General features: G+C 40.2%; 2 protein-coding genes across 4 annotated transcripts in view; one reads left to right on the plus strand and one right to left on the minus strand.

Annotated features, from left to right (window-relative positions):
- Window positions 1-5,769, plus strand: part of LOC128602297 (calsequestrin-2-like) — an 11,506-nt gene extending 5,737 nt beyond the window's left edge. The window contains exons 5-11 of one of the 2 annotated variants that reach the window (XM_053616011.1): window positions 952-1,025; window positions 1,282-1,412; window positions 1,517-1,562; window positions 1,684-1,738; window positions 3,201-3,301; window positions 3,397-3,471; window positions 4,770-5,769. In XM_053616011.1, the coding sequence (XP_053471986.1) occupies window positions 952-1,025; window positions 1,282-1,412; window positions 1,517-1,562; window positions 1,684-1,738; window positions 3,201-3,301; window positions 3,397-3,471; window positions 4,770-5,000 (713 nt within the window). In that variant the 3' untranslated portion in view covers window positions 5,001-5,769. The remainder of the gene's footprint in view (window positions 1-951; window positions 1,026-1,281; window positions 1,413-1,516; window positions 1,563-1,683; window positions 1,739-3,200; window positions 3,302-3,396; window positions 3,472-4,769) is intronic. The other variant, XM_053616012.1, reaches the window with a different exon arrangement.
- Window positions 5,770-12,517: 6,748 nt separating this feature from the next.
- Window positions 12,518-25,180, minus strand: part of LOC128601754 (vang-like protein 1) — a 75,604-nt gene continuing 62,941 nt past the window's right edge. The window contains exons 6-10 of one of the 2 annotated variants that reach the window (XM_053615104.1): window positions 23,794-23,927; window positions 19,483-19,636; window positions 18,515-18,749; window positions 14,797-15,071; window positions 12,518-14,576 (exon numbers count right to left, since the gene is read on the minus strand). In XM_053615104.1, the coding sequence (XP_053471079.1) occupies window positions 14,811-15,071; window positions 18,515-18,749; window positions 19,483-19,636; window positions 23,794-23,927 (784 nt within the window). In that variant the 3' untranslated portion in view covers window positions 12,518-14,576; window positions 14,797-14,810. Of the gene's footprint in view, window positions 15,072-18,514; window positions 18,750-19,482; window positions 19,637-23,793; window positions 23,928-25,180 lie in introns of both variants that reach the window. The other variant, XM_053615103.1, reaches the window with a different exon arrangement.

The raw sequence follows: 25,180 nt of genomic DNA on the forward strand, positions 1-25,180 counted from the left end.
TATGTCTGTGTATCTGTCTATTTGTCTGTCTATCTATCTATATATCTGTCTGTCTGTCTGTCTTTCTATCTATATGTTTGTATATCTATCTATCTATCTATCTATCTATCTTTCTATCTATCTATCTATATATCTGTCTGTCTGTCTATCTATCTGTCTTTATATCTGTCTGTCTGTCTGTCTATCTATCTATATGTTTGTATATCTATCTATCTATCTATCTATCTATCTATCTGTCTGTCTGTCTATCTATCTATGTATGTGTCTGTCTGTCTGTCTGTCTGTCTGTCTATCTATCTATCTATCCGTATGTCTGTGTATCTGTCTATTTGTCTGTCTATCTATATATCTATATATCTGTCTGTCTGTCTATCTATCTGTCTGTCGGTCTGTCTGTCTGTCTATCTATCTATATGTTTGTATATCTATCTATCTATCTATCTATCTATCTATCTATCTATGTGTCTGTCTATCTATCTATCTATGTGTCTGTCTCTCTGTATGTCTATCTATCTATCTATCTATCTATCTATCTATCTATCTATGTGTCTGTCTCTCTGTATGTCTATGTATCTATCTATCTATCTATCTATCTATCTGTCTGTCTCACTTGCATTTCCCAATGTACAGTAGTTTAGGAGCAATTATAGGGCTTTCCCGCTGTAATGCATGAGGAGAAAAGTAATCTTCTCGTATATTACTGCTCCCCAGCCTTTATTAAAAATCCCATTTCGAGAGGAGGAGATTGAAGAGGCCTCTGCTGTGACCTTCAGTTGTATTGTTATGGCAGCCTTACACATGTGGGCTTGTGGCAGCATTTTACCGCTCACAATTTTCCACATTATCACTTTCTGATGGATTGGAAAATGAGGGTGCATTGGCCTCTCTTGTTCTCCAGCTGTCATTTCCCCCTCTGCCTTTCTCATCCAAAGCATCCCCTTTTTTTTCCAGACTACAAAGCTTTTCAGGGGGCCGCAGAACGATTTCAGCCTTACGTGAAGTTTTTCGCTACGTTCGACAAAGGGGTAAGTGCCTCCTCCTTCTGAAGCGCTAGTGAAACAGATGGATATTCATTTTCTACAAGGCAAGATATCAAATAGAGTCTTTTTTTTGTGTCTGAAAACAACCCCATACAACTATTGAGGTGAGCTCATCTCCGGAATTGAATTGAACTGTCTGCATTTGAAGAGAATTGACTCCAAGCTCGCTGAGAGCACTTCATTAAGGATAAAGGCTGCAGTGTGTGTGGAAGTGCTGAGTGCTGATGGTGCTCTTCTACAGGTGGCCAAGCAGCTGACTCTTAAGATGAATGAAGTGGATTTCTACGAGCCGTTCATGGACGAGCCCGTCACCATACCAGACAAACCCAACTCGGAGAACGAGATAGTGGCTTTTGTCAATCGACACCGGCGGTGAGACTCTTTTTGACCCTTTTTAATCCATGAATAAAGTTTCTAAAAAGTATAAAGTTTCTAATATAACAGATTTTTTGGCTCATTTCATCATTTCGGCTCAGACCAACTCTAAGGAAGCTACGTGCAGAGGACATGTTTGAAACCTGGGTGAGTAGAATATTAATATTGTTGTCTTAAAGGTGTCACTCAGATATTCATATTATCATCAACATGACTTTATTTTAATGGAACTTTGTGATGGTTCATGGTCTACTTGACTGTTTTACAGGAGGATGACATGGATGGGATCCACATCGTGGCGTTTGCCGAGGAAGAGGACCCAGGTTTGTCTTCACTAGTTCCAGTTTTCTTTTGAATGGATGTTCCATCTAAACCCAGTGATAGTAACTATTACAATGAACAATATGATATAATTAGGTAAATCAGACCAAATACAACAAAAATAAATTTGTTTATGTTTAAACCCTTTGTTTTGGTATTTTTGGTTAAACCTCCAGCAGTTGTTTACTCAAAAATATGTATTTAAAAATTAGTCAGAATTAGGTACAAATAACCTAAGAAATGTTTTTTTTTTCATTTGGAAATGATCTTCATCTATGCTGGGATTCTAGAAACCTTTGGTTTGGTTCCAAGAACACTGAATTTGTTTTCTGAGTGCTTTAACGCTTTATATAACATTTATGAACGTTCCTACAGCAACGCTAACATTTCCAATAATGTTACTTCGGAAAATTCTAATAGCATTTATTACAAAGGAAATTAATATAAATAAATAAATAAATACAAACCATTATCAGAGACCTTTACAACATTTTCGGAATGTACTGTAATGTCTGCAATGTTTTACACTATTAAATACTTACTGCACTTTCTATGTAGGTAGGTAATGTGTTGATAACCCATGAGTTGGACATCCCAAGGATTGAAAAGGCCTAGCTGTTCATCACTCTTCTTACAGTACAACATATATTTGTTTTAGAATTGATACTAGTACTATCTGTAACTTTTTAAATGGTTTATCTTCCATTTAATAGAGCACTGCATTAGAGTCCCAATAGGATGGAAGAGTGGACAGTTAATAAGACAAAGGGATTTTGGCGGAACATTAAAAAATATATATATGTTTCCTTATTTAGTGCTTAAACTGCAATAAAGTTTTTTTTTTTTTTTTTAAAAAAAGTCCCCATGACATGAAAATCTGTTTTGTAGCTTTTAGTATGAATATGTTCACCTTAAGTTTATCTATAAGAGAGTGTGCTCCAAAACAACAAAAAAATTTGCATTTAGAAGATATACGCATTTAAAATTTACAATCTCTCTTTACCACGAATACGGAGGAACAATTTTAATGACATCATTCTGCACTTCAGCGTCTCATTAGATTTTCGGTCCAATCAAATGCTCTCAGGAATCCAAAGTGTCCCGCCCCCAACATTATAAGCATCACCTTTCCGAAGTTGCCATCGTTGAGCAATTGGCTATTTTTAAAAGGGGCGGAGCCACTCGATATGTCCCGCCCTGAGCTCCTGTTTCAGTGTAAATTCCATCAACACATCGAATAACGCTCAGCGCTCAAAGTTTCAAGGCACTTCACGGGGACTTTAAACTGTAATAAAACATAATACAGACCTATTAGGCTTGAAGAGTGGCTAATTATTGAGCAAATGAGATTTTGGTTTAATATTTTCCCTTTACCTTCTACTTAGTGATTAAACTATAATCAAGTGTTTGCAAAAGTTTGACAGGCGGTGTATCTTAAAATGTTTGAATATTCCTTTATTATAGATGGCTATGAATTTCTGGAGATATTGAAAGATGTGGCCAGAGACAACACCAAGAACCCAGATCTGAGTATTATGTGGATTGACCCTGATGACTTCCCCTTGGTGAGATGTCTAAAAGTGTTGGCATTTATCAGATCCAGCAGCAGTCCATGTTTTGAAATGATACCCGAGTTTTACTGCCTCCCTTCTCCACATAGCTGACGTCCTACTGGGAGAAGACCTTTAAAGTGGACCTGTTCAGACCTCAGATCGGCGTGGTCAACGTGACAGATGTGAGTTAGCTTCAGCACTGCTCACCCATCACGATACGAACAACGCACATTTATAATGGAACTGCATTAGCCACACTTCTGAATGGTTAAGGTTTATGTCCGGAACACAAACGTGCTACGCAAATATGGCTGACGTTCCTCAAGACGGAGGAGCTTTACCACAGGCTGGTTCTTTAATATCACCCGGACAACATCTAATCAGTTTATCTTGTAGACATCTCTAGAAACACCAAGGGTTGGATTCTGTCACTCGTCTTAGTTACTTGTATGAAACTAAACTGCTATAAACAGTCACAAATAACATAAAAATCCTTGAAACTGACCTTAAAGGTATAGTCAACATTTTCCCACCTAATCTCTATTTAGTTGATCTGCGTGATTACAATAAAGAATAATTTTAGCATGTGTCCCTGTACTAAGAAATGATTGGACAACCTGTTTCGTAAAAACTCATTTGGAATGGATGACTTTGGACAGTGAAATTCAATAAACGTGTAAAATACGTGACTGTGTAACACAAATTCAGAATGATGAGAGATTCTATATTATCCAACTTTCCAATGCAGGAGCAAGATGATAAATAATAATAATAATAATAATAATAATAATAATTTTGGTTATTGCCCTGTGATGGATTGGCACCCTGTCCAGGGTGTACCCCGCCTTGTGCCCGATGCTCCCTCGGATAGGTTCCAGGTTCCCCCGTGACCCTGACGAAGGATAAGCGGTATAGAAGATGGATGGATGGATTCTGGTTATTTCTACTTTTGTGATATCCACAGGCCATCATACCTACTCCACCCTTAAGTTACTAATACATAGCAACAAATTCTTCCCTGAGAAATAGTAGTCCATATTCAGATTTTACAATGACCATTATAACGCTGTGTTTCTGACTATTTGTATACACCGCTCCAAGTCCTGCTCTTAGACTTCCATTATGAGTGAGATTTGAGTAAACAGATTTGACTTTCTCTTCTCACTATAAGGAAATGTCCAAATTTTTGCCTGTGGTAATCATACAGTACATACAGTACTTTATGGTACCGATGCAGTGAACTGAGATCGGCTTGAACAGCGTTGGAGTATTCCTTTAATCTTCCTCACATTAATGCCTGTGCTGTTGCAGATAAAGAATAGCAAAAGACTTCAATAGCAAAATAGCAAATATGTCATGATTGACCCTCATGTCCTATTGAGCCAGGTCGTCTCCTTTGATCTAGTAGCAGTATAAATATAATTCATTTTAAATTACCCAATATATATATATATGTGTGTGTGTGTGGGATGTTTGACAGGCAGACAGTGTGTGGCTGACGATACCTAACGACGAGGCTCTGCCCACGGCTGAGGAACTGGAGGACTGGATCGAGGATGTCCTCTCAGGGAAGGTCAACACCGAAGATGATGACCTTGATGAAGATGATTTGGATGATGATGATGATGATGACAGTGAACGTGGCGGTGATGATGATAACGATGAGGATGACCACAATGACGATGACGACGATGATGATGGAGACGACTGATTGGCAGATACGTCACTAATGATTAGTGTAACTTGGTACATTTTATACATGTGTTGCAGTATTTATAGAATCCAAGTAGAATAAAATCACTTGTTAAAGTCAATAATAATAATAATAATAATAATAATAATAATAATAATAATAACGCAGTTCCACGGGTGCAGATAGGAAACAATTTATGAAGTGAAAATTACTACGTGTGTAGACTGGTTTATAAGATGAATACGGTCATAAACATGTTATGTAAGGTATGTAATATGTTTCAGTAGAACTGCACGATGTATCAGCTCTACTACTTCTTCCAAAATGCTTCATATAATCAGGAATTAAACTCGACTATATGGTGAAAATGGATTTTTTTCACATAATTTTTTAAAATCCTTGTAAAGAACCTCCATTGCCATTATTATTACTGTAGATAATTAAAGCTATGTCTGTACCTAAACCTAAACATGACCTTAAATTCAGTAACCAAAAAGAAACTGTTTGGCTCTTAGCCAGTCGGTACAGGATTTCGGGGGGTTTTTTTTTTGCGACTGTTGCGGCCAAAAATGCTTGATTTTTTTACTGCGGTATTTTTTCAAATTTGTGATGCAATTTGCAGAGTATTGTGTGCTTTATTTTGTGGGAAAACTACTTAAATTGGTGAAATTGCAATTGCAAGAAATTGTCTTGCACAGCCTTTCACAGTGATGTGTTGGTAAATGAGACCTTTTAGCTGTTGCCATGTTTGACGCACGTGATCGGAGAGGGCTTTGGCTGAGGGACTGACTGATTAGCATTTTTTTTCTAACATAATCTGTAGTTTTGTATAAAAAACCATAAAATTATATTATATATATATATATATATATATATATATATACACACACACACACACACACACACACACACACACTACCCTCCACTAATATTGGCACCCTTGGTAAATATGAGCAAAGAAGGTTGTGAAAATTGTCTTTATTGTTTACCCTTTGTTAAAACATTTCACAAAAATACTCTGCTCTCATGGATATCAAATAACTGCAAACACAGGTTTATCAAAAAAATATCTTGGTTAAATATAGGTGTGCAAGAAAATTTTTAACAGCCTTCTTTGCTCATATTTTACCAAGGGTGCCAATATTAGCGGAGGGCACAGTATATACACACACACACACTTCCAGAAAGTCTCAGAAACTCTTCTGTGGAAAGAGAAAAACCCTGACGATGCAATAAACAGCATAGTGTAATATAATATGTGTAATGTGTGTGTATATGTCAGGCTTAGCTCTCAACATTTCTCCAGGGCTTTCAAGCATAATTAGGTATCTGCTAGTGATTAGAGGCTCCACGCTCTCTGTCCTCTAAAAAAAAAAAGCTTCATGTTAACATAATATTAAAGCTGTCAGCTGAAAGCAGATCTTTGTAGTGGGATGCACATTCTCGATCGCTACTTTTGTAGTAACCTTAAACTGTGCCTAAGTAAAAGGCATACACATGATTCATGCAAGTTTGTTCTGGATTGCTCACCATTACCACCTCATAAAAATCCTCCCATCTCTAATTTATGGTATGGAGGTTGAAAGCCAGCCGTGTGACTAATCACCTAACGTCATGTTTGAGGAAGACTTTTAGGGAAGCGCTGGTCCCACGCTAAGGCTAAAGCACTAATCTTATTAGTACTGTATTTGTCAGAGTTGTATCTAGTTCTCTCTTTAGCTTACATTTAGGCAAAGCTTTGCAAGAGGATTAAAGGAACCTGTCATTTTAGTAAGGAATAAAACATGACAGGATCACCACCATGGTCATGATATCAAGAAACTCCAAAGAAAGTCCTCAGTCATTAACAATTTCCTTTGGTGAAAAACTGAGACTCCTTCTATAAATGTTAACTAAACATCTCCTTCCACCAAAGCTTCACCATATCAATAAGTATGCTAAACTTTATTACATAAATAGATCCCAGATGCTGCAGTGTAAATGTGCTTGTTGTATGAACACAACTCAGCAGAGACAACAAAGCAAGCTATGTTCCCAGGGTCCTATGTTCCCAGGGTCCTATGTTCCCAGGATCCTATGTTCCCAGGATCCTATGTTCCCAGTGTCCTATATTCCCAGGGTCCAATATTTCCAGGGTCCTATGTTCCCAGGGTCCTATGTTTCCAGGATCCTATGTTCCCAGGGTCCTATATTTCCAGGATCCTATGTTCCCAGTGTCCTATTTTCCCAGGGTCCTATGTTCCCAGGGTCCTATGTTCCCAGGATCCTATGTTCCCAGTGTCCTATGTTCACAGGGTCCTATGCTCCCAGGATCCTATGCTCCCAGTGTCCTATGTTCACAGTGTCCTATGGTCCCAGGGTCCTATGTTCCCAGGATCCTATGTTCCCAGTGTCCTATGTTCCCAGGGTCCTATGTTCCCAGGGTCCTATGTTCACAGTGTCCTATGCTCCCAGGGTCCTATGCTCCCAGGATCCTATGCTCCCAGTGTCCTATGCTCCCAGGATCCTATGCTCCCAGTGTCCTATGTTCCCAGGGTCCTATGTTCCCAGTGTCCTATGTTCCCAGGATCCTATGCTCCCAGTGTCCTATGCTCCCAGTGTCCTATGCTCCCAGGATCCTATGCTCCCAGTGTCCTATGTTCCCAGGGTCCTATGTTCCCAGTGTCCTATGTTCCCAGGATCCTATGCTCCCAGTGTCCTATGCTCCCAGTGTCCTATGCTCCCAGGATCCTATGCTCCCAGTGTCCTATGTTCCCAGGGTCCTATGTTCCCAGTGTCCTATGTTCCCAATAGGACCATAGTCCTAAGCCATTGATTCAATATTTGATAATATCACTGGATCTGTCACATTACTGTATGACACAATTTGATTGACTAGCCTCTGCTATGTGACTAACTTTGTTTAGAATTAATTATAAATGCTAATATTGGATTCGGAGATGATCGGAGATCTGGACGCATCGATCTCAATCATCCGAAGGCTGGACATTGGTCCGAAGATTCCACAGCTCTGACTGCAAATGAATATTACGGGATTGCCAGAGTGACTCATATGAACTCAGATTGTACTGAGAAAGAAAAACCACTAAAACCCGACCGTTCATACAAATGTTTATTTCATACAAATGTGTGTTGTGAGCTTCGAAACATTTATTATAACATAGCATCAAGTATATAAATGTTGGCGTTTCAGAGCAGTAAGTGAAGAGTGTCAGCGGTAACTGAAGTGTTTTTGAGTAGGAATGACTTCATTATGCACATATACAGTATAAATACAAGCACACTGTAAAAACAGAGGCACGGTCACATTGTCAGAGAGGTTCATACAAAGTACACCAGTGATTATAATTATTTTTTTAAAAAGCTGTTTTTGCAAAGAGGATTTTGCTTTTGCCTCTCATGAGGAGTACAAAAATACCATTTGCACAGTTTCTTTTAATGGCAGAAAAATACTATACAAACCTCAGATGGAACGAGAGAAAAATCAATATCACATTAGAAGATATAATTAATAATTAAGCAGGCCAGCTGGAGGCTGATGCTTTTAGTGATCTATCCTAAAGAGTGGTGTCTTTTTATTAATATTTGAAGGCAGATTCTCGAAGAAATGATGCTTTGCGTCTCCATGGGGTGTAAGTGCATGCATATTAATCTTGTTCCAAAACAGCATTCATAGATGTTTTCTGCCAGACTTGAGAGCTGCTTTCACACTAGATGTTTGCTTCATCAATTGCAGGCGCACATCTTGGATATACACTATATGGCCAAAAGGACGTGGACGCCTGATCGGTCACACACTTCCCATTCCGAATGTAGTCCCACTTTGCTATTATAATATCCTCCACTCTTCTGGGAAAGCTTTCCACTAGATTTTCGAGCATGGCTTTGTCCATTCAGCTACAAGAGCATTAATGAGGTCAGGCACTGATGTTGGGTGAGGAGGCCTGGGGTGCAGTTGAAGATGAGGTCAGGGGTTTGTGTAGGCCATTCGAGTTATTCCTCTCCAGCCATGTCTTCATAGAGCTCGCTTTGTGCACTGGTGCACTGTCATGCTGGAGAAAGGAAATCTACAGCTACAGCAAACAAAGGCATTCTGAACAATTGTTTGCTTCCAGCTTTATGGCAACAGAAACAAAGGTGATGGTCAGGTGTCCACATACTTTTGGCCGTATAGTGTATTTTAAGCAACTGCAACATAGTCATGTTATATGGGTTTTTGCCCCCTTTGCAACTGAGTGCTTGCAAAAGTAATTTTCTGTTTTCTGTAACAGCAGCTGTGACGATTTTAAGCTGCAAGACATACAGCGGATCTGCAAATGTCTACACACCCCTGTTAAAATGGCAGGTTTCTGTGATGTAAAAAAAAATTAAACCAAGATAAATCATGTCAGAATCTTTTCTACCTTTACTGTAAAATTTTAACCTATTCATTAGTTTCAGGGGGAAGGTAATGTACAATAACCTGGTTACATAAGTATGCACACCCCTAAACTAATACTTAGTTGAAGCACCTTTAGAGTTTAATCACAGCATTCAATCTTTTTGGATAAGAGTCAGTCAGTTTGGCACGTCTGGACTTAGAAATATTTTGCCATTCTTCCTTGCAAAAGTGTTCTAACTCTGTCAGTCTGGCTGTGCATCTCGTCTTCAGGTCACCCCACAGATCTTTGATTGGATTTAGGTCTGGACTCTGGCTGGGCCATTCCAAAACCTTGAACTTGTTTTATTGAAGCCATCCCTTTGTTGATCTGACGGTTTGCCTTGGGTCATTGTCATGCTGAAAGGTGACATTCCTCTTCATCTTAAGTGTTTTAACAGAAGTGTTAAGGTTTTGCACCAAAATCGACTGGTATTTAGAGCTATTCATGATTCCCTCCACCCTGATTAACGCCCCAGTTCCTGCTGAAGATAAAAAGCCCTACAGTATGATGCTGCCTCCTCCATGCTTCACCGTGGGGATGATGTGCTTTAGGTGATGTGGTTTTTTTATGGCAAACATATCTTTTGGTATTATGATCAAAAATGTGTATGTGGTTTTTCTAGTTGGATGTTAAGATGATGTCAGGGAAATCCTATAGGAACAACTGTATTTTATTTAGGGTTAATCAGTCACTTTAAATGATCCCCCCCCCCACCCCCCACCTAAAATGATTATTATTGTTATTCACTTTAATTAATGAATTAACAAGTAAAAATTTTACAATAAAAGGTAGAAAAGGTTCTGAAATGATTTATGCTGGTTTAATTTTTTTTTTTTTTAACATCACAAAAACCTACTGGGGTGTGTAGACTTTTTAGATCCGCTGTGTGTGTGTGTGTATATATACATAAACACAATATATAAATACATGTTTATATTAACGCACTCATTCGAATACGTTTTACTTTTATAGGAATTACACAGGGACTTGTATACTAGAAACTTCAACATAATTGAGCTGTTAAGAGGAATCTTTCTGTAAGCAGGATGTTGATTTAACATTTACAGAAAGAGACTCTGGGTAGTGCTACATATCAATTAGAGGTAAAGCTGTTTCTGTTGTGCTGCATTTTTCTGCTGCATTAACTTTAAGACAGAAAAGAGAAAGAGAGGTTGCTGACGGAATGTCTGTTTATAGCTGCTAAAACATGTGATAACAGGAAACATGATACCTTGTTTCCTCGACATTTCACAACATTAAACATAACTATAAATTGATAAAAGGTATTTATCATTCGTTAACAAATTCAAAAAAATGCATAGTCGTGTCATTTCAAGGTGTAATTTCAAGACAGTTCTGTCTCGCAATAGTTAGGATAAATACTGAGAAATGAACGTAATCTTTGTGTATAGATCTCGATAAATAAGCTAAGTAATACAATTGGCTGCCATGTTACGGTTAGAGCGTTCATGCTGCGTGAGTCGCTTGTTGATAATCCAGTACAAAAGGCACTCTGGACAGCTTTTACTGCAGGGAAAAAAAACCCACCTAGTGTGAAAGCAGCATTAGTGATAAAAATGCTATAGTCCAGCTATAATATGAGCAGGGGTGTAACAGTATCTAGGGATGATGGGACACTAACATGACGGTATACTTATATAAATAATTTGTGTCATTATGCTACACAATCCTCTATAAAATAGAGTAGCTTAATTACATGGTAACAATCTGATAAAGTAGCCTCCACAATAATCTTTACAGTAAAGTCCCTTAATAACCCAGTAACTATGCAGGAACAAGTCATTAAGGCATGTAGTAACAGTGATTTGAAATAAATGAAATGTGTTGTGACTCATTATTAAATAACGACAGATACTCCTGTACACATGCTGAAACTTCAGTAGTCAGCATCCCCCCCCCCCCAAAATAATCACGCCTGTATTCTGTGTAAGTGAACGACCGAAACCCATACGTCTTCAGATTAAAACCAAAACACAGAGAAAACGAAATCATTTCCACACCAGTTAAACGCAGCACGAGTGTTTAAGCCCTTAAAGTATTCAGCAAATGTTTTCAGCATTAGCGTTTGTTACATTTTATTTTTTTAGGCTACATTAATATGACTGTTCCTGATTGCTGAACTAGTTTCTCTATCTGCTCGTTTCACAAGTAACTGATATTACAGTCCCCTCCGAAAGTATTGGAAAAGCAAGTCCGATTCTATTTACTTCGCTATACGTTGAAGACATTTGGGTTTGAGAGCAAAAGATGACTATGAAACGATAGATCAGAACTTCAGCTTTCATTTCCTCATGTTTACATCTAGATGTGTTAAACAACTTAGAACATGGCACCTTTATGTTTGAACCCACCCATTTTTTTTCAAGTGATCAAAAATATTGGAACACGTGACTGATAGGTGTTTTGCGCTGCCCAGGTGTGCCATGTTCAATTGATTGTTTAAAGAATTAAATAGCTCTGAATGTCTTCTCTTGGTTTGATCCCTGGGTTTCACCTGTGAGGACTGCATTTGCTGTTAAAAAGGATAAACCAACATGAAGACCAGAGAGCTGTGTAACGGGTTCACTAATCTTTATTGATGATGTAACTCATGAAGCTGCAGAACAAGCGTGCACAAAAGAGAAATTCAACAGTTTGGTGATGTCAGTGAGTGCTGCGGTTATTGCGAGCCTGCGATATGCAACCAAATATGAAGTGTTATTTACTTTAAGACTATCTGTTCCTATACTTTTGCTCACCTAAAAATTGGATGGTCTGCCACCAGAGGTGCCATGTTTTAAGTTGTTTAACACGTCTAGATGTAAATATGAGGAAATGAAAGCTGAAATACTGATCTGTCATGTCATATTATGATCTCTTATGATCTCAAACCAAACGTATAGTGGAAAAAACTGCCAAACTGATTGGTCTTGCCGTCCCAATACTTTCTGAGCGGACTGTATTCCCCAGCGCCGGTAAATTCTTCTATCGGATTGGTCAGAAGGTGTTGATTCATTTTCTATAACAGCAGCTCTGACGATAGCAGACAAGAGGTTTATATTAATGCACTCATTCTAATACATTATCGTTACTATAGTAACAATAAACTCTATATTCCCAGATTTTTTAAACAATGTGTGTAATAACTCATGCTGGTATTTATTTAGCCTTTGTAAAAGTCAGTGGTACAGCTGTAACTTTAAGTTTTCTAACAGTCTTCATGGCTTTCTCATGACAAGCTGTATCTTACAGTCTTACTAACTAAAAAAATTATATATATGTATGTTATGGAGTGACTGTTTATAGCTGCTATAATCTAAATTATAACAGGACCCATGTCGTTTCATGGACATTCCACATCATTAATATAACTATAAACTGATTAAAAGTACAGCATGGTATTCGTTAATAAAGAAACATTATTAATCATTGACAAATCACTGGTAAAAGAGGAATAAAATAATTTGGGATGTGCCATTACTGGAAAATAATCAACTGGGATTTGTAGCGTCCCTCGTGTTATGTTTATTCATCAGTAATGAAGTAGGACACATGATTCATTTGAAATAGATCCTATATCTGTTTATCAAATGCGCCAGCATTTAGTTAGATATCTCACTCGAATTACTGGGTTACTAAGAAACCTGATTGTAAACACTGTTAGTTTGTATCGCTTTATACCAGCAACTGCAATGTTTTATGATGATCATCCCATCATTTTTGCATACTGTTCCACTCCTAAATGTGACGACTAATGAAATGCAAGGGGTTGCATCAGACAAAAAATGAAATGTTATACACATTTTGTTAAATTACTCGGATATTCATTTGATATCAACTTGGTAAAATTCCATTCTTGACATTTCCCCCATTTATCAATCAGCAAGCCTCATCAATCCCCAACCGAGTTGAGAGCTCAGGGTGATTAGTGTTTAGTCATGAGCACATAATTCGGAGTGCTTTCTTAATGACCATACAGTAAGCTTTATTAAACACCATATAGAGCACGAGTTACTGTCCTTATCTTTGGCCATATGTGTAACCCAGACAAGTAGTAGCTGGAGAGCAGGATACAGTAATCTCTGCTGCTAAAATGTGCCTGATGTCAGTAAGAATATCCTCCTCAAAGTCCATGCTTCAGATTGTTAACAGTATAGTTCCACCAAAAAAAAAATAAAAAAAAATAAAAAAAAAGGCAAATAACAGTATGAAACCTAGTAGCATGATGACTTTATGCTACTTTCATTAACCATATTAGTGCTTTTGGTCAAACTATCCCTTTGATAATATGTCTGTCCTTGAAGAAACTATTGAATCTGAACTCTTTAACGATGCTGATAGACAACAATATGATTAAATCAGCGTCTAAATGCTGGTCGATGACCTGATAAGGACTCGGACGGACCAGCTCATTTCTGAACACAATTCAATCTCTTTACTTGAAAAAAGTTGAAGCACTGATACAGTTTTAGCACAGCTTCCTGTTGGAAATTTACAGCGTTTGAGCTTTTTTTTTGGTGAAAATCGGCTCGTTTCTGGCCTTTGGGTTGGATTCTCAAAACTCAAAACGCTCGAATCAAAACAAATGCTAAAAGAACGAAACCCACTGCTTTTCATCAAATGACCTAGAATCCTATTTTGTGAGCGGCTGAATACACGACGTGTCTGAATACACTCCAATAGATACACACCGACACCTCACATCTGTACATTGTGCATATGTGGAAAGGAAAGATTGGGAAACAGGATTATGTTGTGTTCTCATCAGCAGAAATACAAACCAAATGTGATTTAAAGAGCACCAAGACTTAGTTTGCACTTACAGTAGAAAAAACAAAACAAAAAAAAGTTTCCATTTTGAACCTCCAAATTCTGCGACAGAAAGAGGAGCATTCTGGGAGTTCTCTGATGCCAACAGCTGGATATCCAGAGGGATCCGGTCCAGAGGAGTTTGCTCTGATTGACAGCGTTGTGCCTGAACAGGTCCGTCAGAGCTATATATAGAGAATAATGGCAGAAAAATCGGGACGTCCGACGTTACGAGTGGTCCACTGGGCTCTTATGAGTGCATTTCTTCTTTTCTTTTCTTTGAATTGTCTTTTTATTTTATTTAATTTTTTTTAGAAAAAGAACGTGGAGTCTTGCGTCATGTTATCCATCATCGTATTTGTGTCTTTGTGCACAACCCAACATCATCAGCAAACAAAGCAAAGGAAAAAATAAGGAAATATATTCAAATATGTGGTATATAGATTTATATGTATATATTATATATATATATAAAAAAGACAACATAATAAAACTGCAAACCCTCCCCAAATAACTGAGAATTTTTTTTAATCAAAAACACAAACAAAACAAAACAAGTGAATGAGCGTAAAAAGAGACGATACCACAGGTGGCTGTCCTACACCGAAGTCTCCGACTGTAACCGCAGGACGAACTTGTGTGATTTGGGGTCGATGAACTCCTCAGACAGCCTGATGTAGGGGATCTTTTTAACGGTGACCACCAAGCTAAAGTCTACACACTTGAGCAGGAAGACAGTGCCGTCCTTGAGGCCGCTGTTCACAGACGCCTCGCTGATGAGTGTCCACTGGCGGCCGAACCAGCGCTCGCGTCCGTACTGCAGCGTCGGGCCTGGGGTCAGGTAGCTCTCCAAAAACGCCTGCGCACAATGCAAGAACATATGAAACCGATCCATGAATAAAAAGGCAATTTAATAAAAACGTGTTCTGTGCGTCAGGTCAAACCAGTCAGCGAACTCCAGCTCCCAACACACAACAAACAAGGCTGCCCCAGACTACACTTCCCAGAGCTCTCACACACACTGCCTCGTTCTCGGTCACCAGGCTTTTGCTTGAGGATGCACACACACACACACACACACACACACACACACACACACACACACACACACACACACACACCATTCATTCACCCACAGCTTATGACGTATATATGCTCTCTTCTGTCTCTCTACACCCGAAAATGGCTGTTTTGGTTTATGCACGCTGTTTCCTGACTCACAATTTTTGCCTTTTCCTAGTCTAGCCTGTCTGCCGATTGCTTGACCTCTAACTGTTTGATTCTGCCTGTAGTTTGGACTTCGGTTCTCGCCTGTAGTTTGGATTGCGATTCTCGCCTGTAGTTTGGACTTCGGTTCTTGCCTGTAGTTTGGATTGCGATTCTCGCCTGTAGTTTGGACTTCGTTCTCGCCTGTAGTTTGGACTGCGATTCTCGCCTGTAGTTTGGACTTCGTTCTCGCCTGTAGTTTGGACTGCGGTTCTCGCCTGTAGTTTGGACTTCGTTCTCGCCTGTAGTTTGGACTTCGGTTCTCGCCTGTAGTTTGGGACTGCGATTCTCGCCTGTAGTTTGGAACTGCGATTCTCGCCTGTAGTTTTGGATTTGTTGCACTGGCTCTCATTAAAACCTTATAACCTGCAATTGCGTCCGTCTCAGCCTCCTGTTACATGACACTGTGCGATTCAATAAACAGCTGAAAATGATTTGTATACATTATAAAAATAAATAAATAAATAAAAATAAAAAAATTACGTAATATTTAAATAGTTGGATTATGTTGACTGTCGGGCACCCCCTTCAGATAAAGCTGTCCCTGGCTGTAAACAGTTTGAGAACCTCTGTCATAAGAGGCGTCATCAGTACCGAGCGGAAGGGAATTCCCCATTATTTAAATCTCTGTGAACTGATAACCTTTACATCAGCAGGGACATGCCTTTAAGATTACACTGCAGTCTCTTCTGTGCTGTAGCATTTTTTAAATGTCAGCTTTGGTAATAACCCATCACGTGTTCTGATTATTGACCAGAAGGTGAGACGAATTGGTGTCATTTTGCTTCAAAATATTAGGTGAATGTTCCTCACTTCATCTTCGACCGGCGAAAATCTTTCGGCGTATGCGGCATGAACTTTGCTTGCTCGCAGGGTTAGGGTTAGGCGAATTATTCTTTATTTAGAAGATTACTAGACCATTCAACCTGTTAGCATTCCGATGAAGGCATGTGATTGACAGATTATAAACTTAAACACCTAACAAAGTTAACAAAGCTTTAATGCTAACTGATATTACATTCATTGATCTTCAGCGACCGCTTTGTCCTGGTCCGTGTCTTTGGAACACTACGTGTGAGGTGGGAATACTCCGTGGACGAGACGCAGGTCAACTGCAGGACAGCGTGCACATATTAGTCCTTGAATAATACGGTAGCTTAAAAACTCTTGACCGGAGTTGAGTGAATTCAGATACACAGTAGGGTAACGCTGATAGACGATGATATCAGGGATCGGCAATAAGCAGAGATCTCACTGATGCCGTTGACGATATGTCAAGTCGAAACTCGGCTCGTTTCCCTGTTAATGTATTTGTGGCAGCGGCGGCGTGGGGGAGCGTCGGCTGTGAATGGAGGGGAGGCGGGTGGAACAGACTGGTAGCGTGTGACGATCCTCACCCGTGTGTAATCAGGGTAAGTGATTTGTTTGTGTCTCGCTGTGCTTTCAGGAGAGAGAGAACCCTGGAGAAACGAGAAAGCCGACAAGCACCGAGCCGTGTGTGTGTGTGCGCGCGCGCGTATGTATGTGTGTGTATAAAATGTCAACCTGCTGAAACGTGAAAGTAAAAGTATAAAGCGCCTTTTGAGTTGTTTCAAGCCCGCCTCCAGCTTCCTCATTCCCTTCCCGAACTTGGGAAATATTACTTGGGAACTTGGGACGCCTTTGGCGGCTGATTTAAAACTGAAATATTACGATTCTCATCTTCCATGCGTCATTTCCCGTGATAATAAGTAAATAATTCAATTAATGAGTAAATAAACAAGTCAGTAAATAATCAAATAAATTAGTAAAATAAACAAGTGGATAAATGAGTAAACAAACAAGGCAATAATTAAGTAGATAAACGAGTAAATAAACAAGTCAGTAAATAAGTAGATAAATGAGTAAACAAAGAAGTCAGTAAATAAGTAGATAAACGAGTAAAATAAACAAGTCAATAAATAAGTAGATAAATGAGTAAACAAACAAGTCAATAACTAAGTAGATAAATGAGTAAATAAACAAGTCAGTAAATAATCAAATAAATGAGTAAAATAAACAAGTCAATAAATAAGTAGATAAATGAGTAAAAAAAGTCAATAAATGAGTAAATAAACAAGTCTGTAAGTAAGTAGATAAATGAGTAAATAAACAAGTCAGTAAATAAGTAGATAAATGAGTAAACAAAGAAGTCAGTAAATAAGTAGATAAATGAGTAAACAAACAAGTCAATAATTAAGTAGATAAATAAGTAAATAAACAAGTCAGTAAATAAGTAGATAAACGAGTAAATAAATAAGTAGATAAACGAGTAGATAAATGAGTAAATAATAACTATTGCCCCGCCCCCTCACGCGATAATCGTGTATCAGCGATCTCACTGGCTGATAACACGATGCTCTGACTACAGAGAAGATTGCCCAACACTAATATACAGTATACTGTAATGTACAGCTCAGTAAGGACAAAACCCTGTTTTCCAGGCGGTAATAATTTCAAGATGTTTTGTTCTGAACAGAACACAATGGCTGCGTTATTCAACACTATGTTCTGTAGTGCTCAATGTGGAAACAATTCTTTTTTGCCAAGTGGAATAAAACAATCCTGACTGGCAATAATTTCAATCTCCGTGTTAAATCTCTAATAACCACAAAACAGCTGTATCAGTATGTCATATAACTCTGCATACAGCTGTATCATCCATCCATTTTCTGTACCGCTTATCCGACACAGGGTCACGGGGGAGCCCGAAGCCAATCCCAGGGGACTCAGGGACTATCCTCGGGGTCACCCATTCACACACTACGGACAAATTAGAAATGCCAATCAGCCTACAACGCATATCTCTGGACTGTGGTAGATAACCCCTGAAGCACAGGTAGAACATGCAAACGCCGTGCACACATGGAGAACGGAGGCGAGATTCGAACTCCCAACCCTGGAGGTGTGAGGCAAATGTGCTAACTACTACACCACAGTGCCCCCATAGCTGTATCAATCTTTCCATTTCACACTGTAGGTGTGTGTGTGTGTGTGTGTGTGTGTGCTTCTCTTAACCTTTGGTGTCATGTTGTGTGTGATACAGAAGGCCAGGTGCTGCTGGATGCTCTCCATGCTATGGCAGTGCTGCTGTCGCGTTGTGCGCAGGTATTTCTGCAGCGCTCGTGCCATTGATGGGAAGATTGCCTGTGCCGCCTCGCGCGGGTCCATCACGTCTCCGGGAGACTTCTTCTGTTCCTCTTCCTGCACGCGCCGGATGTGTGTGAACGCCTCTTCCACAGCCACCACAAGTCTGGAGGAGGAAAATCAAGGCTTTGTAAAAGTCGAACCTGATGCAACCTTCGTGGTATGATAATAACTTGCGGAAAGCGGATAAGGCCTTGTTCACGTGTTAGTATCACTAGTGTCTTAAGGCAGAAAAGCACCAAGACCTGCCTTGTACACATCTGCCTTGAATCACATGTCACTGATTATATCTCCAGTTACAGCACTCCATGTCTTTAGATTTAGATTTTATGGCATTTGGCAGACGCCCTTATCCAGATCGACTTACATTTATCATACTTATACATCTGAGCAGTTGAGGGTTAAGGGCCTTGCTCAAGGGCCCAACAGTGGCAGCTTGGCAGTGCTGGGGTTTGAACTCATGACGTTCTGATCAGTAGCCCGATGTCTTAACCACTGAGCTGCCATGTCTTGTTTTATCCCTCCAATATGGTAATAGCGACATGCAATAACTTTGGCCGCAAACATAGCAGATGATTACAAATAATTCACTGAGGAAGGAAAATATCATGAGCAGCCCTACACCAATGAAAAATATTTTTTGAAGACAGCTTTCTGCCTTTGCAGACATTATATACAAACAAGCACATCTTTGATCGATTTAAATCACACTTGCTATTGACAACCACTTAATTTATACTGTCTCACTCGGTAAAAACAATCCTCAAACGGGGCTGAAAAAGTACTCACGAAGAGGTACATTCAGCATAATCCCGAGACCTTGGGTTTGGATCTCTCACCTGGCCTTGCGTTTACGGACACGCCTCTCGTGTTCGGCCTCCTCGTAGTACAGCTCATTGTGGCTGGAGTCTCGTCTGCGGGCGGCGGCGGCGATCATGGCGCGAGACTGGGACTGAGAGATTCCTGCTGCAGCGGCGTTATTGCCTCCTGGACCTGAACGCAGCACCAGAGCTATGAGTCTCTTACAATGTTAGGAACAATCTACAGTAACAAGAGCCTGTGGCCTGGGCCGAGACCGAATGCGTTCGTCTTGTTTAATCGGTTGCGACTGTGAACTGTGATTTACTAGAATAAATTTAGCAAATGATAACGGAGGAAAGACATTAGACTGACCTTGTCATGATTGAAATAAACAAAATAAATGGACTTTCTTTTCACCTGGTTTTATGTGAAATGTGTGCACCCCAGCGTCCTGGCGAAATTCCCCCAGTGGCCCTCATCTCTGAATTGGCTACATCACTCTCTCTTCTCCACTAATAGCTGGTGTGTGGTGGGTGTGCTGGTGCACGGCGGTGGATGCTACACACTAGTGGTGGTTGACGAGACCCACCTCCCCTCTCCAATACTATGTAAAGCTATTGGAGTGTCTAGAAAAACACGATATAACTGTAACTAACATAAGAAACATGTGCATGTTGGATACCGGGATAAAACTCTAAAGCGTCCAGTTTTGTTTGTTTGACTTGTTCGAGGTGGTAAAGTTGGCATTGGATAGAGAGAAGATGCGATAATTGGTGTTAGCAGACCGGTCAGCTTAATGGTGTACTGAAAGATATGGATCATATCTGGAATCGAACGAACAATCCAGCAGCATAGCAACTTTTTCCATGACGTAGGACTGTGCTCACGTTCCATAAATTCAAACATTCACGATGAAACAGCCTCCTGATCTAAAAGTCTAATCTACGCTCCACAAATTCTGTTTCCGTGCCCTGGATTCATTAACATTCAGCTATTCTGTTTTCCCCTGCTACTCAGTGTCTTAGGGCGGTACCGAGTGTCCGTCTTCATACGCGTCTTCGCAGACATCAAAAGATATTGTTCGGCGCATGCTAATTAAAGCACTGTTACAGCAGCAGGGATTGTGGCTTCCTGGAGTAAATGTTAATGTAGGTTAAAAGAGGGCTGGGCGTTATGAATAAGTGATGCTGGGGATGCGTTTAATTACTCGACTGCAGGAGACATGAAAAATGAAAGAAAAGAAAAAAACAGAACGTGCAAATGTTGACTAACGTGTGATTAATGTTGCGCTTCCCAATATGAACCCCATAGTTACATGTTTTTAACGTAACATCTGATTTCACTAATCAGCCAAGCTTTTCACGGTTAGGTTGGGTGTGTTAGAGCGGGGAAAAAGAGCAGACGCTCTCCGGCATTGGAATTAGAAACCAGTTGATTACGAGCAGAAGATACTGTCGGGTTCAGTGGAGACCAATCCGATCTACAATATATTCTAGTTCCAAGTTTTCTGCAAAAAAAAAAAACCAAAACAAAAAAAAACCCCAAACAAACTACAATTTAATCGCTGTTCCTTTCTCAAATACACTTCTATCTTCCTTAACTAATATTACTCCTAATGAATGTTAATACTTAATAAGTTGTTAAGCAAACGTGTTATCATGAATGCAGAATATTCAGGTAATGTATATATATTTATTTATTTCTGACTCTCAGCCTTCAAGCTTTTCACATGCTGCTAGAATAACAAGCAGGAGTAGTGAGGGCTTGAGAAAAGGGGGAGGGAGGGGGGTGGTTGAGAGAGTAAGAGTGCGACACACTTCCTCAGGTAGTAGTGAGTAGTTCAGGGATTTCTGCTTCCCCAGGGCCAACTCTGGAGCTGAAGCGTATGAGAACTATTGATTCAACACAACTGCTGTCTTGTTCAAACAGAGAGTGAGAAAGACAGACAGAGAGAGAGAGAGAGAGAGAGAGAGAGAGAGAGAGAGAGAGAGAGAGAGAGAGATTCAGAAAGATAAAGAAAGGAAAGGATAAACAGATAAAAGGCGGAGCATTAACGAACTAGTGGAATCCAATGCTGAAGTCCAAAGTGACATTCTGCTTTAGTTCCAATAACTGTCAGGAGTCACTGATATTTATCTTTTTCCTCAGTGGGCCATTTTATTAGATGAAAAAAATGCAATGCATAAAAGGTCAAAACATAAAAAAACATTTTTTTTTGAGAAAGAATTCCTACAGGGAGGCATTTAAACAGCATGAGAAGCAATATGATGTCTTCCCAGATCATAGCACGAGGAACTGAAACCCATGTAGTACTTGAATACTACATCAAATCAAGTAGTGCAAATATCTGATTGCCTTACACAGCCCCAACTCACACATATACTCCCATTACGGCAAATTACGCGGCAGGCTTCCTGCAAGATTTGACTTTTCATTTAGTTAAATCTCAGGAAACTTAATCAAGTGCAAACCTTCATTTAGTATAATGTCATTACAGAATGAATAAAAATACAATAAAGTTAATAAAAGCAACTAAATAAATCATGAAGAAAATCTAAGAAATAAATCAATCAAAAATGAATACGGTCACAAACAATAGAGCTCATGATTAAATATTTAAAATGGCTGAGTTTAATAAGACTATTGGGTTTCAAGCTCAGTGAGTGCATATGCTCAAGCGTATTCAGTATCTAACGAGGCTTCCCTTTCCTAGTAGGGATGGGCGATATCTTATGGTTTTGCGATATACCGGTAGAAATTCTCCTCACGATAAGAATGAGTCTTCCTGTGATAATAGTGTTAAAGCCTAGTGGATGACGTATTTCTGTGTGTGACGGTGTGTGACCCCATTCGCAGCTCACGTGCAGAGCGAAAACGAGTACGGCGGAAAGGCTGACGTGAAGCTGAGGAGGAGTTTATCGCTAAACGAGGAGCTACTGCACCTCTACAATCTGGAACTGGTTCGGCTACAGAAAATCAGTTTTACTTTTAGATCAGTGTTTGTGTTTCTGAGGCTCTCAAGATCACAGCTATCACTTGCAGATAAAAACAGTGGGGCACGGTACTATATTTATATCGTCACTGATATCGTTATCGCAAATAAATACCAGAAAATATCGTGATATAGTTGTAAGTCCATATCGCCCATCCCTATTTCCTAGATTTGTGATTCATGCAAAGATGTGGACATATGGGGACGGTGAACGTCCTGCAAAAGGCAAGCAGGGTACGATCGTCCATAGAAATCACAACGGTCAGGTTTCCCAAAAACGATTACTAGCGTATGTTCATCCCAATTGTACTCGAAGCGGTGTGAGAGACTGACTCTCCAGTCTATAGCTGAGCGTATGACGCTTGCACGACAATAGATTTTTGGGAAATCTAGCCAGTCGCATAGCAAACTTTAAACGAGGAAATCGAAGGAAGTGAAAACAAACTTGACAGGATCATGCACTTGTGCTGTGTGGTGGACGTGTCGGTCCTGTCAGACTCACAAACAGCAGTGTGTTTGGTGCTCATAAATGTGTCAATATAGTTTAAAAAGTTTCACTTACTATCCAAAAGGTACGCTTTCAGCTTAGTTTTAAAGGTCTCTTTTGATGCAGGGGCACAGTAAACCAGAAAATAGTATATAAGCAGCGTGAATAACAGCATCGACTGACTGTGTACTGGAAATAACACTATATATGGATCAAGTTCCCAAACATCTGGTTCCAACCTTAAACCTAGCACATCATGATACGGTTTAGAGCTCAATTTTGCAAGAAAGGGACCTCAACGAGCGAGGCCGGGTTACCAATACTCGAGTACCTGCCAAATGCAAATTAAAAGGAAAGGAAGTGACTAAAATAAAATGTTAACTCCCATGTTCTGTTCTATTCTGTACATATTTATGAGAGACGGTATTTATATCTAGATCAGAGGTGTCCGATCTTATCTGCAAAAGGGCCGGTGTGGGTGCAGATTTTCATTCCAACCAAGCAGGAGCCACATCTGATTCCACCTGTTTAATCAGTTACAATAGACTCAGGTGTGGCTTCCGCTGGGTTGGAATGAAAACCTGCACCCACACCGGCCCTTTCCGGATAAGATTGGACGCCCCTGATCTAGATCTATACTTACATGGTAGCATATCACTGAGGAATCTGAGGAAACGGTCAGCTCAAATAAACACAATGAGTTGATTATATAACAACATGTACTGTATTATACATAAAAGGCCTAGCGGTCAATAACAGCACAAGATTCATACAAATGTTAAGGAGATCATTTTCAACCAGAAAGAACGTCAACAATAAGAGGGCCTCTTCAGTTAAATCTGAAAGCCACAAGAAAGGCTGTTAACTCACCGTCCACATTGTAGACCTTGAGGCCAGCCAGGTGTTTGGCAGCACGCGATTTGGAGGCCGTGAGAAGTGCTGGGTTGTGTACTGGGAAATCTCTGTAGTAGTTCTCCAAGATGGCCACAGCTGCTCTCTGGATGCTGGAAGGCGAAAAGGACGATAAATATGGGTTAGATCATGAGTAAGATTAAAAGAATAGCTCGCCTAAACAAAGCTAATATGGATAATGATGGGAGATAATGAATGTTAGCAATCTGAGCTCAAGTTTCTCTTGAAGAGTGCTGTTGTGTGTGGGAAGCAGACACAGGAGGACACTAATAAAGTCCTGGCATTAGAAGTAAAGCCACGAGCAAGAAGAAAAGAGGTATAAACGCTAAACTGGCAAAACCGCATACAATGCTTTACCCTCTTCTTTAATGGAGACATGCAAAACTGCACAGTGATTTTTACCCAGAGTGTAACTTATTAACAATTAGTCAGCATTTCCTGATTAAGGCTGTGGCCTTGGAGCAGTTTCCTGCAGTCCTATTTGCCAGCAGTAAAAAGGTTTCTTGTTTCCATTCTTATTTTACTTGAGTTATGCTTAGAACAGTCTGCTCTAAACTAAAAATGGGGTCATGCTACTCTCATGATGTGCTGGGGAAGATTGTGAGTGAGAGGAGCCCTATTGTAAGCTGTTTGACCTAGTTGAACAATTCTGTAGTCAGTAAAATGCTCCTGTCCCAGTGCCACCCATGAGCCATGCTCCTGACCCAACGAGAGGCTAGATCCATGCTCCTACACCAGTGCCAGCCACGAGCCATGCTCCTGACCCAACGAGAGACTAGACCCATGCTCCTACGCCAGTGCTAGCCATGAGCCATGCTCCTGACCCAACGAGAGGCTATGAGGAGCCTCTAGAGGAGCCTCTAGAGGAGCCATGCTCCTACACCAGTGCCAGCCACGAGCCATGCTCCTGACCCAACATGAGGCTAGACCCATGCTCCTACGCCAGTGCCAGCCACGAGCCATGCTCCTGACCCAACGAGAGACTAGACCCATGCTCCTACCACAGTGCCAGCCATGAGCCATGCTCCTGACCCAACGTCAGGCTCGAGCCATGCTCCTGACACAATGTCAGGCTCGAGCCATGCTACGGCACTAATGTCAGTCTCGAGCCGTACTCCTGCCCCATTGTCAGGCTCGAGCCATGCTTCTGTGCCAATGTGAGGCATGAGCCATGCTCTTTACCAAATAGACTAGAGCCATGCTCCTTCCCCACTGTCAGGCACGAGTCATGCTCCTGACCCAACGTGAGGCTAGACCCATGCTCCTGCACAAGTCAGTCTTGAGTCATGCTCCTGCATAAATCTCAGGCTTGAGCCATGCTCCTGCCCCATTCGAGCCATTATTC

This window comes from Ictalurus furcatus, chromosome 26, assembly GCF_023375685.1.
Source record: "Ictalurus furcatus strain D&B chromosome 26, Billie_1.0, whole genome shotgun sequence".
Classification (NCBI taxonomy): Eukaryota; Metazoa; Chordata; class Actinopteri; order Siluriformes; family Ictaluridae; genus Ictalurus; species Ictalurus furcatus.